Source organism: Mesocricetus auratus, unplaced genomic scaffold (genome assembly GCF_017639785.1).
Source record: "Mesocricetus auratus isolate SY011 unplaced genomic scaffold, BCM_Maur_2.0 Super-Scaffold_100004, whole genome shotgun sequence".
Lineage (NCBI taxonomy): Eukaryota > Metazoa > Chordata > Mammalia > Rodentia > Cricetidae > Mesocricetus > Mesocricetus auratus.
Genome location: NW_024429189.1, coordinates 92,596,545 through 92,611,798, shown reverse-complemented (window position 1 = coordinate 92,611,798; position 15,254 = coordinate 92,596,545). Strand labels below are relative to the sequence as shown.

The 15,254-nt window shown below is 40.1% G+C and overlaps 1 protein-coding gene across 1 annotated transcript in view; it reads left to right on the top strand.

The window, feature by feature from the left end:
• The window catches only part of Fam227b (family with sequence similarity 227 member B), a 170,221-nt gene that overhangs the window by 144,177 nt on the left and 10,790 nt on the right, over positions 1–15,254 (top strand). The window contains exons 12-13 of the mRNA XM_040746215.1: positions 10,203–10,300; positions 11,405–11,565. Coding sequence (XP_040602149.1) covers positions 10,203–10,300; positions 11,405–11,565 — 259 coding nt within the window. The remainder of the gene's footprint in view (positions 1–10,202; positions 10,301–11,404; positions 11,566–15,254) is intronic.

The following is a 15,254-nucleotide window of genomic DNA, read 5'->3' as shown; positions in this document are numbered from 1 at the left end:
AAGTTTCTGTTTCCCAGACTCTCTGGCCATAGGATTGAAGGCTGGCACTCCCCAGATCTATGTCTAAAACCCATATATGAGAGAGTACATGCCATGTTTCTCTTTTTGTGACTGGGTTACCTCAGGATGGTTTCTTCTAGTGTCGTCCATTTGCCTGCGAATCTCATGATTCCATTATTTTTTTCTGCTGAATAGTACTCCATTGTGTAGATATACCACATTTTCTCTATCCACTCTTCAGGTGAGTGACATCTAGGTTGCTTCCAAGTTCTAGCAATTACAAATAAAGCTGCTATGAACATAGTGGAACAGACATCTTTGTTGTATGAATGGGCATCTTTTGGATATATGCCTAAGAGTGGAGTTGCTGGGTCTTGTGGTAGGTTTATTCCCATTTTTCTGAGGAATCTCCATACTGATTTCCAAAGTGGCTGAACCAGTTGGCACTCCCACCAGCAATGCAAAACTTTTAAGGAAATACATGAATAAAAAAAGAAATGGAAAAATAGCAAATTTAGACTCAAGAAGCTACATTTATGCTTTTCCCACTCAGTAGAAATAGATTAATTTAATAGATCACGTTGTGACTTAGTTGATACAATGTCTCCTCTCCACTGAGTACTTGGACACGTTTGTCAAAGTCAGATAACTGTAGGTGAATGGGCTTATGTCTTGTCTTCATTCTATTTTGGGGCCAGTACCATGCCAGCTTTGTTAGTTAGCATGGTTCTGTGACATGACTTTAGATCAGTAATGTTGATACCTCCAGTAGTAGCTTCTTTTTGCTCAGGAGCTTTGATGAGGGTTGCACTGTAGACTGCTTTCGCTGAGAACAATGTTTCACATTGATTCTCCCAATCCCTGAGCACTAGAGGCCTTTCCTTTGTTTTCTTCTTCAGTGTCTTTCTAGAGTATTTTGAAGCATTCTCTGTAGAAGTGTTTCTTTTTCTTGGTTAGATTTGACCCACTGGAGTAGTATGAATTCAGTCAGCAGATCCTCTGCCAAGGTGGCACTCAGCCACAGCAGCCTGGTTCTGACCAGTGCTCATGTGAATGCTTTCTCCACTGCAAAACTACCACGCAGATTCTAGGTGGTTCCCCTACTTGGGCTGCAAGTTTGTGGCAAGTGAAAAGCTTTCCAGTGGCTTGGGTCATTATTGTCTGTGATGATGGAATTTCCTAGGATTCTCTTTGGTTTTCTTTTCTCCCTGCAGAGCAGAGAGTCCTTAGTCCTTAATGAAAAGACAGAGTAGCAGTTTGTGGAGCAAACTCTTTCTAGGCTGTTGTCCCAGGTAGGCAAATCTCAGAAATTCCTGCTCTCTCTATTGCTGCCCTCTACTAAATGGACTCAATAGGTTGTGCCTATATGTACAGATGCATATATGCAACAGTACTTAATGAGGAGTTCCTGAATTTGAGAGGGAATGTGGAGGGGGTATGTGGGAAAAGTTGGGGGGCTGAGGGAAGGACAGAAATGATGCAAATGCAGCACTCTAATATGAAATTCTCAAAATAAAATAAATCTTTTTTAAAAAGAAGTTATTGTATTTTACAGTGCAATTCAAATAGTTGACTCCATGGAGACTTCTTTCTTTTTTAAAAAGTATTTTTATTTTAAATTTTTATTGGTTCTTTGTGGATTTCACATCATGTACCCTAATCCCACCCATTTCTTTGACATTTTGTATCTGCCTTCTGTCCTTGTAACCCTCCCAAAATAAAAGAAAATTACATCATAGAAACTGTAGTGTGTCACAGTAAGTCACACAGCGTACACTTTAGTCCATAAATCTTGCAAATGTTCATTGCAATGAATTATTGGTCTGGGTCAAGGCCTCTGGCTTCTTCTACACTGTCAAATGCTGAATACTCACTGGGACAGCTCTTGGCTATCCTGTTGCTGCCCTGTGTCATGGCATGTATAACTTAGCTAATATCTAACCACTTATCTAATGAAGATAATAGTGGAACTACAGATGTTAGCCCTACTAAGAAATAAGAGAAGTAGCTTCTGTAGTTCCAACATAAAATAAATGGCACTTCCCTTCTGATACAAGTAAATATTTTATTATGAACAAATGTCGTCTGTCCTTGAATTGCTAAATTTAGTTGAATTGGCAAAAACTTGGGGATAGTAACGATCCCACACATAAACACAGCACGCCACAGTTAACAGAGTGTGTTTGTGAGCACTTGAACACTGTGGTCTCTCTGTAAAGTTATTCACAAGTATAGATACTATGCTAACATAGCACTCAGGAAGGAGTTTGGTTTTACTTTCCAGCGTGGTAAAGTCCCTGGTGCTTCAGTTTGCCCATTTAAACCATAGATTTTGTAGGGAGAGAAGCAGAGCAATGTTGGTAGGAAGGCAAATGTAAAGCTTTTGAGTTCTAATGTAGAGACGAGCCAGGAGCTGGAACCTGGGGTTAAGGCACCTGCTGTTTAGCAGATAAAGACTCAGGGCCAGAAAAAGATAAAGGTATACAGTAAAGACAGATTCAGAGGGAAAAAGAAAACCTCCCAAGGATTTACAGTGCGTTTAAAAATATACGTAGACTTGGGAAAGAAAAGATACAGAATAAAGTGGTTAAAAAAAGAAAAGAAAGGAAGAAAGAATAGCCGGGCAATGGTAGCTCACGCCTTTAATCCCAGCACTCAGGAGGCAGAGACAAGCAAATCTTTGTGATTTCAAGGCCAGTCTGTTATACAGAGTGAATTCCAGGACAGGCAAAAGTACACAGAGAAACCCTGTCTCATAAAAGGAGAAATAGAATAATAAATAAATAAGTCATGTAAAGATGGAAAATACACAGAGAGTCTGGATACTGTGTTACTGTGTTATCTTTGAATTGTTTGATTGCTGAGGAAGGAGCAATGACTGCTAAAAAACATTTGATTACAAATGCTGCTGAATTAACCCAACTTATATATTTTGAAATTTAAGTATTAGGATATGTTACTTTGGAAAGAGATTTTCTTTTTGTTTCCAAAGAGGCTATGGGTTCCCTCCAGACTAATATGGTTTAATGAAGCAATGGCCCAGGCGATCCAACACTGAAGACACCTGGGACGATGCAGACTCAGACTACTACAGCCAGGATTTCTGTGTTTTCTCAGGATCCCATGGTGTGGACACTACCCCCAACCAACAAGAAGTAGTTTGGAGTAAACAATGCCCAAATTCCCAAATATTGTTTATAAATGTTTGTTTTTTTGAAACACTTTTTATTATATATTTAAATTAGAAACAAGCTTGCTTCCCATGTCAGTCCTAGCTCCCTCTCTCTCCCCTCCATGCCGGCTCCCCCCCCCATTAGCCTCCCCCCAGATCCCCCACCCGATTTCCACTCCATTCCCCAGGGAGGGTAAGGCCCTCTGTGGGGGATCTCTAGAATCTGTCATTTCATTCCAGGGAACTCGCAGGCCCTCCCCCAAGTGTCCAGATTGAGAAAGCATCCCTCATTGTGGGATGGGCAACCAAAGTCCATTTGAGTGCCAGGGATAAATACTGACCTACTACCCAAAGCCCCATAGATTGCCTAGCTCTCCTCACTGACACCCACATTCAGGGTGTCTGGATCAATCCCATGTTGGTCTCTCAGCCATCAGTCTGGGGTCCAAGATCTCCCCCCTTTTTCAGGTCAGTTGTTTCTCTGGGTTTCACCAGCCCAGTCTTGACCCCTTTGCTCATCACTCCTCCCTCTCTCTGTCACTGGGTTCCAGGAGTTCAGTCCAGGGTTTAGCTGTGGGTGTATGCCTCTGCTTCCATCTGTCACTGGAAGAAGGTTCTAGGATGGTATATAAGATAGTTGTCAAAATCATTATCAGGGAGGGGCATTTAAAGTAGTTTCTCCACTACTGCTTAGTTTGACAGTTGGTGTCATCCTTGTAGATCTCTGGAGATCTCACTAGTGCCAGATCTCCCCTCAAACCTAGAATGATTCCCTCTATTATGGTATAATATAATATAATAATATCCTGCTCTACTCTATTCTTCCCCAAACTCAACCTTCCTGCTCCTGTATGTCCTCTTCTCCCCTCCTCTTCTCCCCCTCTTTTTCCTGGCTCCCTCTCCCCTCCCCCCCCCATACTCCAAATCTGCTCAGGAGATCTTGCCTCATTCCACCTTCCCTGGGGTACCATGCATATCTGTCTTTGGGCCCTTCCTGTTTCCCAGACTCTCTGGCAGTGGGATTGTAGACTGGCACTCCCCTGATTCATGTCTAAAATCCATATATGAGTGAGTACATACCATGTTTGTCTTTTTGTGATTGGGTTACCTCATTCAGGATGGTTTCTTCTAGTGCTATCTATTTGCCTGCAAATTTCAAGATTCCATTTTTTTCCCCTGAGTAGTCTCCACTGTGTAAATATACAACATTTTCTTTATCTACTCTTCAGTTGAGGGGCATCTAGGTTGCTTCCAGGTTCAGGCTATTACAACTAGTGCTGCTATAAACATAGTGGAACAGACATCCTTGTTGTATGAATATGCATCTTTTAGGTATATGCCTAAGAGTGGAATTACTGGGTCTTGAGGTAGACTCATTCCCATTTTCCTGACGAATCTCCATACTGATTTCCAAAGTGGGTGTACGAGTTGGCACTCCCACCAGCAGTGGAGGAGTGTTTCCCTTTCTCCGCATCCTCTCCAGCATAAACTGTCATTGATATTTTTCATTTTAGCCATTCTGAGAGGAGTAAGATGGTATCTCAGAGTTGTTTTGATTTGCATTTCTCTGATTGCTAGGAATGTTGAGCACTTTAAATGTCTCTCAGCCATTTCAGTCTCCTCTATTGAGAATTCTCTATTTAGTTCTGTAGACCAACTTTTAATTGGATCCTTTGGTGCTTTGGAGACTTGCTTCTTGAGTTCTTTGTAAATTTTGTAGATCAGCCCTCTGCCAGATGTGGGGTTAGTGAATATCTTTTCCCATTCTGTGGACTGCCTTTTTGTCTTTCTGACTGTGTCCTTTGCCTTACAGAAGCTTCTAAGTTTCAGCAGGTCCCATTTATTAATTGACAATCTCAGTGTCTGTGCTACTGGTGTTATGTTCAGGAAGCTGTCTCCTGTACCAATTCGTTCAATGGTACTTTCTATTCTAAGAGAATCAGTGTGACTGAATTTATGTTGAGGTCTTTAATCAATTTGGACTTAAGGTTTGTGCATGGCGATACACAGGAATCTATCTGCAGTCTTCTACATGCCAGCATCCAGTTATGCCAGCACCATTTGTTGAAGATGCCTTCTTTCTTCCATTGTATAATTTTAGCTTCTTTATCAAAAACCAAGTGTTCATATGTGTGTGGGTTAATATCAGGGTTTTCAATTCAATTCCATTGGTCTACCTGTCTAATTTTGTGCCAATACCAAGATGTTTTCAGGACTATAGCTCTATAATAGAGCTTGAAGTCAGGAATGGTGATGCCTCCCGACATTGCCTTGTTGAACAGGGTTGTTTTGGCTATCCTGGGTCTTTTGTCTTTCCATATAAAGTTGAGAATTGTTCTTTCAAGGTCTGTGAAGAATTGTGCTGGGATTTCAATAGGGATTGCACTGAATCTGTAGATTGCTTTTGACAAGATTGCCATTTTTACTATGTTGATCCTACCTATCCAAGATCATGGGAGATCTCTCCATTTTCTGGTGTCTTTTTTAATTTCTTTCTTTAAAAACTCAAAGTTCTTGTGATACAGGTCTTTCACTTGTTTGGCTAGGGTTACCCCAAAGGTATTTTATGTTGTTTGTAGCAATTGTAAAGGTGATGTTTCTCTGATTTCTTTCTCAGCCCTTTATTGTCTGGATATAGTAGACTTTCTTGAGTTGATCTTGTATCCTGCCACTTTGCTGAAGGTATTTATCAGCTGTAGGAGTTCCCTGGTAGAGTTTTTCAGGTCACTTGTGTGAACTATCATAGCATCTGCAAATAGTGAAAGTTTTATCTCTTCCTTTCCAATTTGTATCCCCCTTTGTTGTCTTATTGCTCTGGCTAGAACTTCAAGTACAATATTGAAGAGGTATGGAGAGAATGTGCAGCCTTGTCTTGTTCCTGATTTTAGAGGAATTGCTTTGAGTTCCTGTCCATTTAGTTTGATGTTGGCTGTTGGTTTGCTGTATATAGCTTTTATTATGTTTAGATATGTTCCTGTCATCCCTGATCTCTCCAAGACGTTTATCATGAATGGGTGTTGGATTTTGTCACAGACTTTTTAAGCATCCAGTGAGATGATCATGTGATTTTTGCTTTTCAACTTGTTTATATGGTGCATTACATTGATGGATTTTCGTGTGTTGAACTATCCCTGCATCCCTGGGATGAAACCTACTTGATCACGGTGGATGATTTTTCTGATGTGTTCTTGGATCCTATTTGCCAGTATTTTATTGAGTATTTTTCATCAATGTTCATGAGTGAAATAGGTTTGAAGTTCTCTTTCTTAGTTGTGTCTTTGTGTGGCATGAGTATCAATGTTATTGAAGCCTCATAAGAAGAGTTTGGCAAAGACCCTTCTGCTTCTATTGCATAGAATACTTTGAGGAGAATTGGTATAAGCTGATCTTTGAATTTCTGGTAGAATTCTGCATTGAGGCCATCTGGACCTGGGCTTTATTTGGTTGGGAGACTTTTGATGACTGCTTCTATTTCCTTAGGGGTTATAGGTCTATTTAAACTGCTTATCTGTTCCTGATTTAATTTTGGCAGGTGATATCTATCCAGAAAGTTTCCTTTAAATTTTCAAATTTTTTGAAGTACAGGTTTTGAAAGTATGACCTGGTGATCCTCTGTATTTCCTCAGTGTCTGTTGTTATGCCCCCCTTTTCATTTCTGATTTTGTTAATTTGCATGTTCATATTCTGTCATTCCGTGAGTTTGGATATTGGTTTGTCTATCTTGTTGATTTTCTCAAAGAGCCAATTCTGTTGCATTGATTTTTTCCCTACTTCCTGCTTTATTGATTTAAGCCCTCAATTTGATTATTTCCTGGCATCTACTCCTCCAGGGTGAGTTTGCTTCTTTGTGTTCCAAAACTTTCAGTTATGCTGTTAATTCTCTAGTGTGACTATTCTCCAGTTTCTACATGTAAGCATTATAAATGTTTGTTTTCATTCATATGGGCTTGGTTATAAATGGTTAATTATTATAGACACTTTCTTCGAAGGGGGGAGGGAATATGAGAAAGAAATGAATATTTTGTATTGATGAATTTCCACTTATTGATACAAATTTAAGGACAATTTATTATACATATATGTTTAGGTATTGACATATATATATATAGTCACCTAGAAGAACTTTGGGTGACTGTTCAGTAGTGAGATGTCTCTGTCATTTCTAGAGTTTATATATATCCTTATGTGGTCTTTGATTGAGTTGAAGAGAGATAGCTATGGGTATAGTTTTCCTTCATTAGGATAAAATATAAGTTACATATAAGACTTTAGACTCACAAAGATAGGATAGATGATAGAATATTTTCTATAAATTTTGCCAAATGTTAATGGACTAACTATTGTAACTATAGTTCTTATTTGATAACTGTTATATTTAATTTTATTATGTTAAAGTTAAAACCTTTTTATTTAGACAGAAAAGAGGAGATGATGGGATGTCTTCTATACATGTTTCTCTTATTAGTTGATTAATAAAAAACTGTGGCCAACAGGGCAGCAAGATAGGTGGGTCTAGTAGATGTGGAGGATTTTGGGAAATATAGGCAGAGAGGAGTCATCATGTGAGTCCGTGGAAAAGAGGACATGAGTGAGGCGTTCTCTGGTAAGATAAGACCACGTGGAAACACATATATTAATGGACATGGGTTAATAATCAAGACAGAGCTAGACAATAAGAAGCCCTAGTCACCAGGCAGTGGTGGTATATGTCTTTAATCCCAGCACTCGGGAGGCAGAGGCAGGCGGATCAATGTAAGTTCGAGGCCAGGCTGGACCGACAGCCTCCAAAACAATACAGAGAAACCCTCTCTCGAAAAAAAAAAAAAAAACAAACAAACAAAAGAGAAACCCTGGTCAGTGGCCAGCACCTTCTTAATTAATATAAGTCTTTGTGTGTTCATTTGAGACTTGCACGGCTGTGGGACCAGGCTGGTGGGAAGAACCATCTACAATAGTAAAGTAGAAATAATTTTTAATTAGATAATAAAAAATACTCATGATCAGGTGGTGGTGGTGTGTGACTTTAGTCCTAGCACTCAGGAGGCAGAGGCAGGTAGATACCAGTGAGTTCAAGACCAGCCTGGTCTACAGTGCTAGTTCCAGGACAGCCAGGATTGTCACACAGAAAAATCCTGTCACAAAAAAACACAAAAAAGAAAAGAAAAAGAAATACACTCACAAATAAGCAGACTTTCTTCAAAAATGCTCATTATCCCATTTTACTGAAATAAAATTGCACCTGTATTTTATTCTTTATTCTGCATGTCACATACAGTTCACTTAATAGCCACCTGAGTTTTCTTTCCTTATTTTCCTGATAGCTAAATACTAGACAAATGTCTCTTCCAAGAGCTTTGTTTTAAAGTAGATGCGTCCTAAAGAAGACGTATGAATGTATATAAAGCAGATGAGTCCTCCAGAAGACATATGAATGGTGACCTGTTGTCTCTTCTGTCTCAACAATTTATTCATTTTCTGTGTTAATTCAATTGAGCTGCTTGATCTTTCTTTGGAGTTGCCCAGGATCTATAAGTTATTTGTATTAAAAAAGGTTATTAAAATAAAAACTTCAGAAGTATCTGGAAATAACCATACTTTTGTGCAGTGCCCCTTTTAGGGCAATAACATGTCAAAAGTCAATAGAGAATAATCACATACAAGAAAAGCTGCCCATGCATATATAGTAAGGCTGGCATATTTTGTCAATGGTGGAATTTGCGAAAAAAAAAGTAAAAAAATAATTGAAGACACAAGCTGTATCAAATGTAGTCTTTGTGATTTTTCAATTAATCTCCACAAGTTCTCAGAGATTCTGCAAACAAGTATATGAAAACTGCAATTAAGACTTTTCCCCTAAAATAAATCAATGGGTTAAAGAAAGGCAAAAGATGTGAGACTCACAAGACAGACATTTATTAATAATACTATATATCAATCATATCTAAAGTTTTTACATTTAATAGGCTTTTTGCAACTTTTCTTTGATTTGGGGTTTTCTTTTTTTTTCTTCTTTTGTTTTTGTTGTTGTTGTTTTCTTTTTTGAGACAGGGTTTTTCTGTGTAGCAGCCCTGGCTGTCCTGCAACTCTATCTAAAGACCAGGCTGACCTTGAACTCATAGAGATTCGCCTGCCTCTGCCTCCCCAGAGCAGTGATTAAAGGTGTACGCAACCACTTGCAGCTGTTTTTATTCTCTAATTTATTTACTCATTTCTTCATTTACCTCTTATTAATATCCCATTTAGGCTCTTTGCATGGTGTTAGTATATTGCTTTCTACTAACTGTAGCTCTCAAACCATGGTCAGGTGACCTGCATGGCAAGCTTTCGTTGGAGGGTAGTGGGCATAAAGCCAAGCTTCCTTCGTTCTCAATGCTCACTCCTTCAGTGAAAACCAGGAACCACAATCACACAGTCCTCTGTTAAAGAAACACTGCCAGTTGTGATCTCAGCTTGCATGAAGCTGAGGCCAGAGAAGTTGAGCCTGGGCTGCATAGCTTTTGTTAAAACAAACAAAAAGAGCAAATTTGAGAAGTTTTTCTCATTTCTTACCTCTGTTGCAAATAGCAAATTTGTGAAGTTTCTCTCATTTCTTACCTCTGTTGCCCATTCTAATTCCAAACTACTTTGGATCTGCTCCTGATTCCCAGTGTCAGTCAATGGCTATCAGATGTTTTCACCTCTGACGGTGTCAATTGCTCACCTGACTCTGGGGTATCAGGCCAACGTCTAGTATTTCCTATTTTGTGCTGTCAAAATTTATCCAAGAAAAAACATTTTCTCAACCCTTGTTACTTAGCTTGTAAAATGATTTTGTGAGAATAGCATAATACAAATTACTGAATTTAACATATTTCAAAAGCCCAGCTTACCAGAATCATGAGTAGAATATTCTCACTGTCTCAACCCACATTTCTGTCTCTCTGAGCATACTTAGGGGCACTGCTGAAAGTCAAAACCAGGAAATGTGCCCTTTTGTGAAGGAGGAAGAAACAATTTGTCAAAGTCTTTTATTTATTTTTGTTTGTTTTAGCTATTGATTTCAACATGGAGAATATTTTAAAGAACCCAAAAGCACACACCACGTCTGTACTCAAGGAGGAGTCATCAGTGTCAAAAGTAACGACAAAGGTGTGTCCCATAGTAAATATAAGAACCTTCCTTGTTCAGTTTGCAGTGTCATTAAAATTAACTGTCTTCACACAGTCATTCTGGTCAGCACGTGTACTTTAGGAAAAAATTTAATGATCAGATATTTATTTGGAGATACTAACCTTAAATTTAATATTTATTTTCACCATCTCTAGTGAAAACTTTAAAATAACAAAAAGCATAGCATTTATCTTTTTGTCATGACAGTTCTTTGCAGTGGCTTCTCTTGGGATGACATACAAAGATACCTTCTAGTAGCTGTCATGATTGCCATGACAGTGCAAAGGGGTATTAGCAGTGGCTGCCCAATCTTCACTTCTTAGGTGTGGCCCTGGAGGAACTGACATTGTAAATGCTATTTTCTCGAGAACCACGGCTTAGGTCCTCTGTGGTCTTTGTTTTGTTTTGCTCTGTTTTTTAGGGGAGCCATTCTGAGTGACTGTGGCCTAGGAACACAGATTTAGATAACCCCAAATTCCATGCTCTATTGTGAAAGCAGTTTCATGAGGTTTTATAGTTTTATAGAATAAAGAAAATCATGAATCAAGGCAGGTTTAAAATACACTGATGGGTGCATCACAGAATAGTGACAAGATGGGGGAGGATTTTCCAGACAGAAAGATAAATGGATAGATCGATGAATAGATGGGTGGGTAGGTGGGTGGGACAAAATTAGAAAATGGCATCCAGAAGGAATGTTCTTGCAAACAATCTAGCCTAAGAAGCTAGTAAGTCCCTTTCATTAACAAGGGGCTGGAGAGATGGCTCAGTGATTAAGAGCACTGACTGCTCTTGCAGAGGACCCAACATGGTGGCGCACAACCATCATAACTCCAGTTCCAGGGGATCTAACACTGTCTTCTGGCCTCTGCTGGCACTCACACATTTAATGGGCATCCTTAGTGCAAGCAAAACACAGACATGAAAATAATGGTGTTTTTAAAGATGCTTTATAGAATTTCCTTTTATGTATTTCGACTCACCCAATGGGAATTTCCTTTATGCTTACAATGTGAGTCTATTTACAGTTCTCCAAGAAGAGAAAGGTGGTTTCTGACTTGTGCTTTCTTTTTCCTTCCACAGTCCCACTACAGGAGCTTGGGTCCAGAGTTTCACCAAGTTCTCTTTGATTTTAGAGGTCAGAGCCCACTAATTTTGTACTATCTTAAGATGCACGAGATACGTGGTATTTCCATCACTCATAAACAAACGGGAAGTAAATTCACCAAGATACTCCAAGAGCCATATCCTTTCTATGCTGGACTTCAAGGCAACCAGTTTCTAAGGCACTGTCTACTTTCTGTCCTGATTTTTAAGTGTGTTTTGACTGACACTTCATGTATCATTTACTTAAGCTTTGTTGACTTCTGCTGCACGTTTGGCCTCCCCTTCTTTCTTTTAGCATCAAGTCTGTGATTTACCACGTAAGCAAAGCAAAGAGAACACAAAGCCCTCCCCTCCAAAACATGGTTGTGTTGAGCCCCTTCCCAAAAGTCTCTCTTGCCACCTGTTCCATGCTAGTTCAAGCATTTATCATAACTGTTGGTGGTTGGCTTCTGATTTTCCAAAGAGACTCTCATGTATTGTTTATTTGTGGATATTGAAAAATATCCATCATGGTTCAGGATTCACTGTAGATACACAGGAACTCTAGCTGGGTCTAGTGCAGTACTTCCCTCTGAGTATAGGAAGGCATACTAAGAGTTTTCTTTATGATATCTATTTCTGTCTTTAAAGATAAAAGTTTACACTTCACAAATCTTTGGTAGACAGACACCCTGACTGGGCTCTGGTCTCCATCCACACTCTCCTATTGGGAGGTAACGGTACATCATTGTGCTCACATGGGTTGCTAAATAGCACAGCACACCTCTGTTTGCTTTTTTTTTTCAGGTAATAAGGAAATTTATAATTTCTGTCACCTATTTAAATTAAATTAATACTTATTAATGGAGCAATAGCTTAGAAATACTCCTTAAGAGAAACCATGGAATAGTGATAATATGTATAATGCAACATAAACATAAATATATCTATAAATGTATAAACATAAGTCTTCAAAAACAAAAAGGTGGCAGAGCTAGACCCTGAACTGAACTCCTGGAATCCAGTGACAGAAAGGGAGAACTGATGAGCAAAGGAGTTAAGACTGGGCTTGTTTAACCCACAGAAACAGTTGACCTGAACAAGGGGGAGCTCTTGGACCCCAGATTGACGGCTGGGTGGACAGCATGGGACTGACCCAGACCCACTGAATGTGGGTGTCAGTTAGGAGGTCTAGTAATCTGTGGTGCCTGGGTAGTACTTATTCCTGGCATACAAATAGACTTTGAGTGTCCATCCCACAATGAGGGATGCTCTCTCAGCCTGGACTCTTATGGGAGGGTGTAGACCCTGCCCTGGATGAAATGACAGACTCTGGAGATCCACCATGGAAGGCCTCACCCTCCCTGGGGATCAGAGTGGAGATTGAGTGGGGGACTGGAGGGGCCTGGTGGAAAGGGTGGGGGGAGGAGGGGAGGGAGAGGGAGCTGGGATTGACATGTGAAACAAGCTTGTTTCTAACTTAATTTTTTTAAAAAAAGAGGGAAAAAAAAGACCCATGCCACCAAAAAAAAAAAATCAATGAGTTGATAATGAATGAATATGTTAATAATGAATTGATATGCTAAAGGTGATTTCTTGTGGGAAGGTAAAGAGCAGGATAGTTGTTCATGAAATTGGATGTCTCAGCCATTCCAGTCTGCTGCTGGAGTTGCTGAGTATTCCCAGAGAACCACTGGTCTTCAGTCTATGTTAGAATCCCAAAGAAGTAGGTTCTAACACTTGGTGGGGGGGAGGGTGTCAGAACACAACTTCAGGAGTTGCTGTAGGAACTGTAGGCTCTGGAAACCAAGCTCAGGTCATCAAGCTTTTGCAGCAAGTTCTTTCATTCCCCTGAGCCATCTGGCTGTCCCCTGAGCATCCGCTTAAGAGGGATGTTATACACACCAAGAGCCAGCCTCCTGAACTGGGCTGAAGGAGACTGTCTCTCCCTTATCTTTGTCTTGACCCTATCCTGAGATGTCCTCTTCCATCCCTCCCCTCATTCTGGATTCTAATCATGTCTAATTATTTTCCAGCTATTTTAACTCCTGCTCACTAAGGTTCTGAGTCTGCCTTCTCACCTGGGTGTCCTTTCATTCTGCAAGTCCAGAGTCCAAGCTGTTTCTTGCAGATGACTTAACAATGACAGAAAACCTATTATGTTCTGGGTAATATGTTGTATGCTAGGTATGTGACCACAGCCCATGCTATGATTTTACCGGGTCCACTAAAGAGGCAGTCTCTTTGTAACTACCCTCGCATGCCTCTGTTAGCATGTTCTAGTCTCACTTTGTCCTCAGTGTCTCAAAGCTGCTGCTCACTAGCCTCTAAGGATGGCAGCATGGTTGGTGTTCATAAAACAGGCTTCCTATTCACAGAAATAATAGAACCCACAGAAAGTGGGTGTTTCTTCCCATGTCCTGAAGCATCAGGACCATATTCCACACACAGATGAAATGCAGAGTGTTGAACCAGGGGACCTGATTCAGGGTGCCTTATTCTGAGAGAAGAGGAAAAGGGTTGCCTTTCTTCATGGAATTAGCACTTCAGGGATGTTGGCTGCTTCTCCATCATTGTGTACAAGAATATTTGTCTACATGATCCAGCCTCGAGATGACCTGAGAAAATGTCACCAGAGGAGTGGGACCAAGGGAAGGAGAATGATGCAAAGAGACATCAAAAAAAATTGAAGAGTTTCTGAGGAAAAGCCTTGCCTGTGTTACTCTGGTGAAATCCCAAAGCCATGGGGGCAAACGATATAGCTTTGGCTCTTGCCAATCAGAGTAGAAGCAAGGATCATGAGAGCATCATCAGATAAAGGCCACATCAGATAAACCATCATCAGATAATTTAAGTCTTGCTCTTGGTAAGTGTGCATTTCATTATATTTTAGATGACTTTTACTTGAAGCTATTCTTCACTTCCTGGGGTGTGCTAAATTTCTTTTAGAAAACAGCCAGTTAAAACAAAAGTGGGGGATGAGGACTTTGGAAGTGAAAATCATTTTTAAGAAAGTGCAGAACAAAAGGGTTTTGTCCTTCGAGGGGGCCTAGTGCATGCATGTGTGCTGCAGGTATTCTGCAGCCACCCAGAGCCAGAAGTAACTAGAAAAATGTCAGGAAGATGTGGTCCTTTCTTGTTACGAACTGTTTGTTTGCTTTTTCTTTTTGCTTAAAAAAAAACCAAACAAACTGCAAATCACCACAATTTGACAACTTGTTGTTACTCTAATGGTGAAATACAAGAGTGTAGTCACTTTAAGTGATCAGGTTGGATCACTGACTTATTAGACACATTTTGAATTTTGGATTAATAAATATGTTATTGTAGTGGTGGGGGGAGAGAAACTGCCAACGTGATCACTCTATTAGAGGCAAGGTTTTTATTATGGGTAAAGAGAGAGAAAATATCCAGCGGCATCTGAAAGAGTCCAGCACGGAGAGAAAAGAGTGCAGACGAGAGGAGGCCAGGACTGGGGAAGTCGGGAGAGGGATGGTGGAGATAGCACCCAGCAAGAGAGACGGGAAGGGAGAGCAGAGGGAAGAGAGACTGGAGTGCTGTGGACACATCACAGAGTGAGGAGGAAGGGTAGCTGGGGGGAGGGATTCCTTTGGGGGACGGAAACCCGGTTCACAAGTTTCTCAGGTATGCTGGCGTTTATCTAACTACCAGAAAATCCTCGTCTAGCCTGAGCTCATCACTCTGTATATGGAGGGCCTGAGACCTAACAGCTGCAAAGTCTTTCAATGACTCAATGAGAAAATAAGAATAACAGGAGAAATTCTTGTCCTGGAAACTTAGTCATAGTTTTGCTATGTGTTTTTAATTCAAGAAAGAAAATAAAATG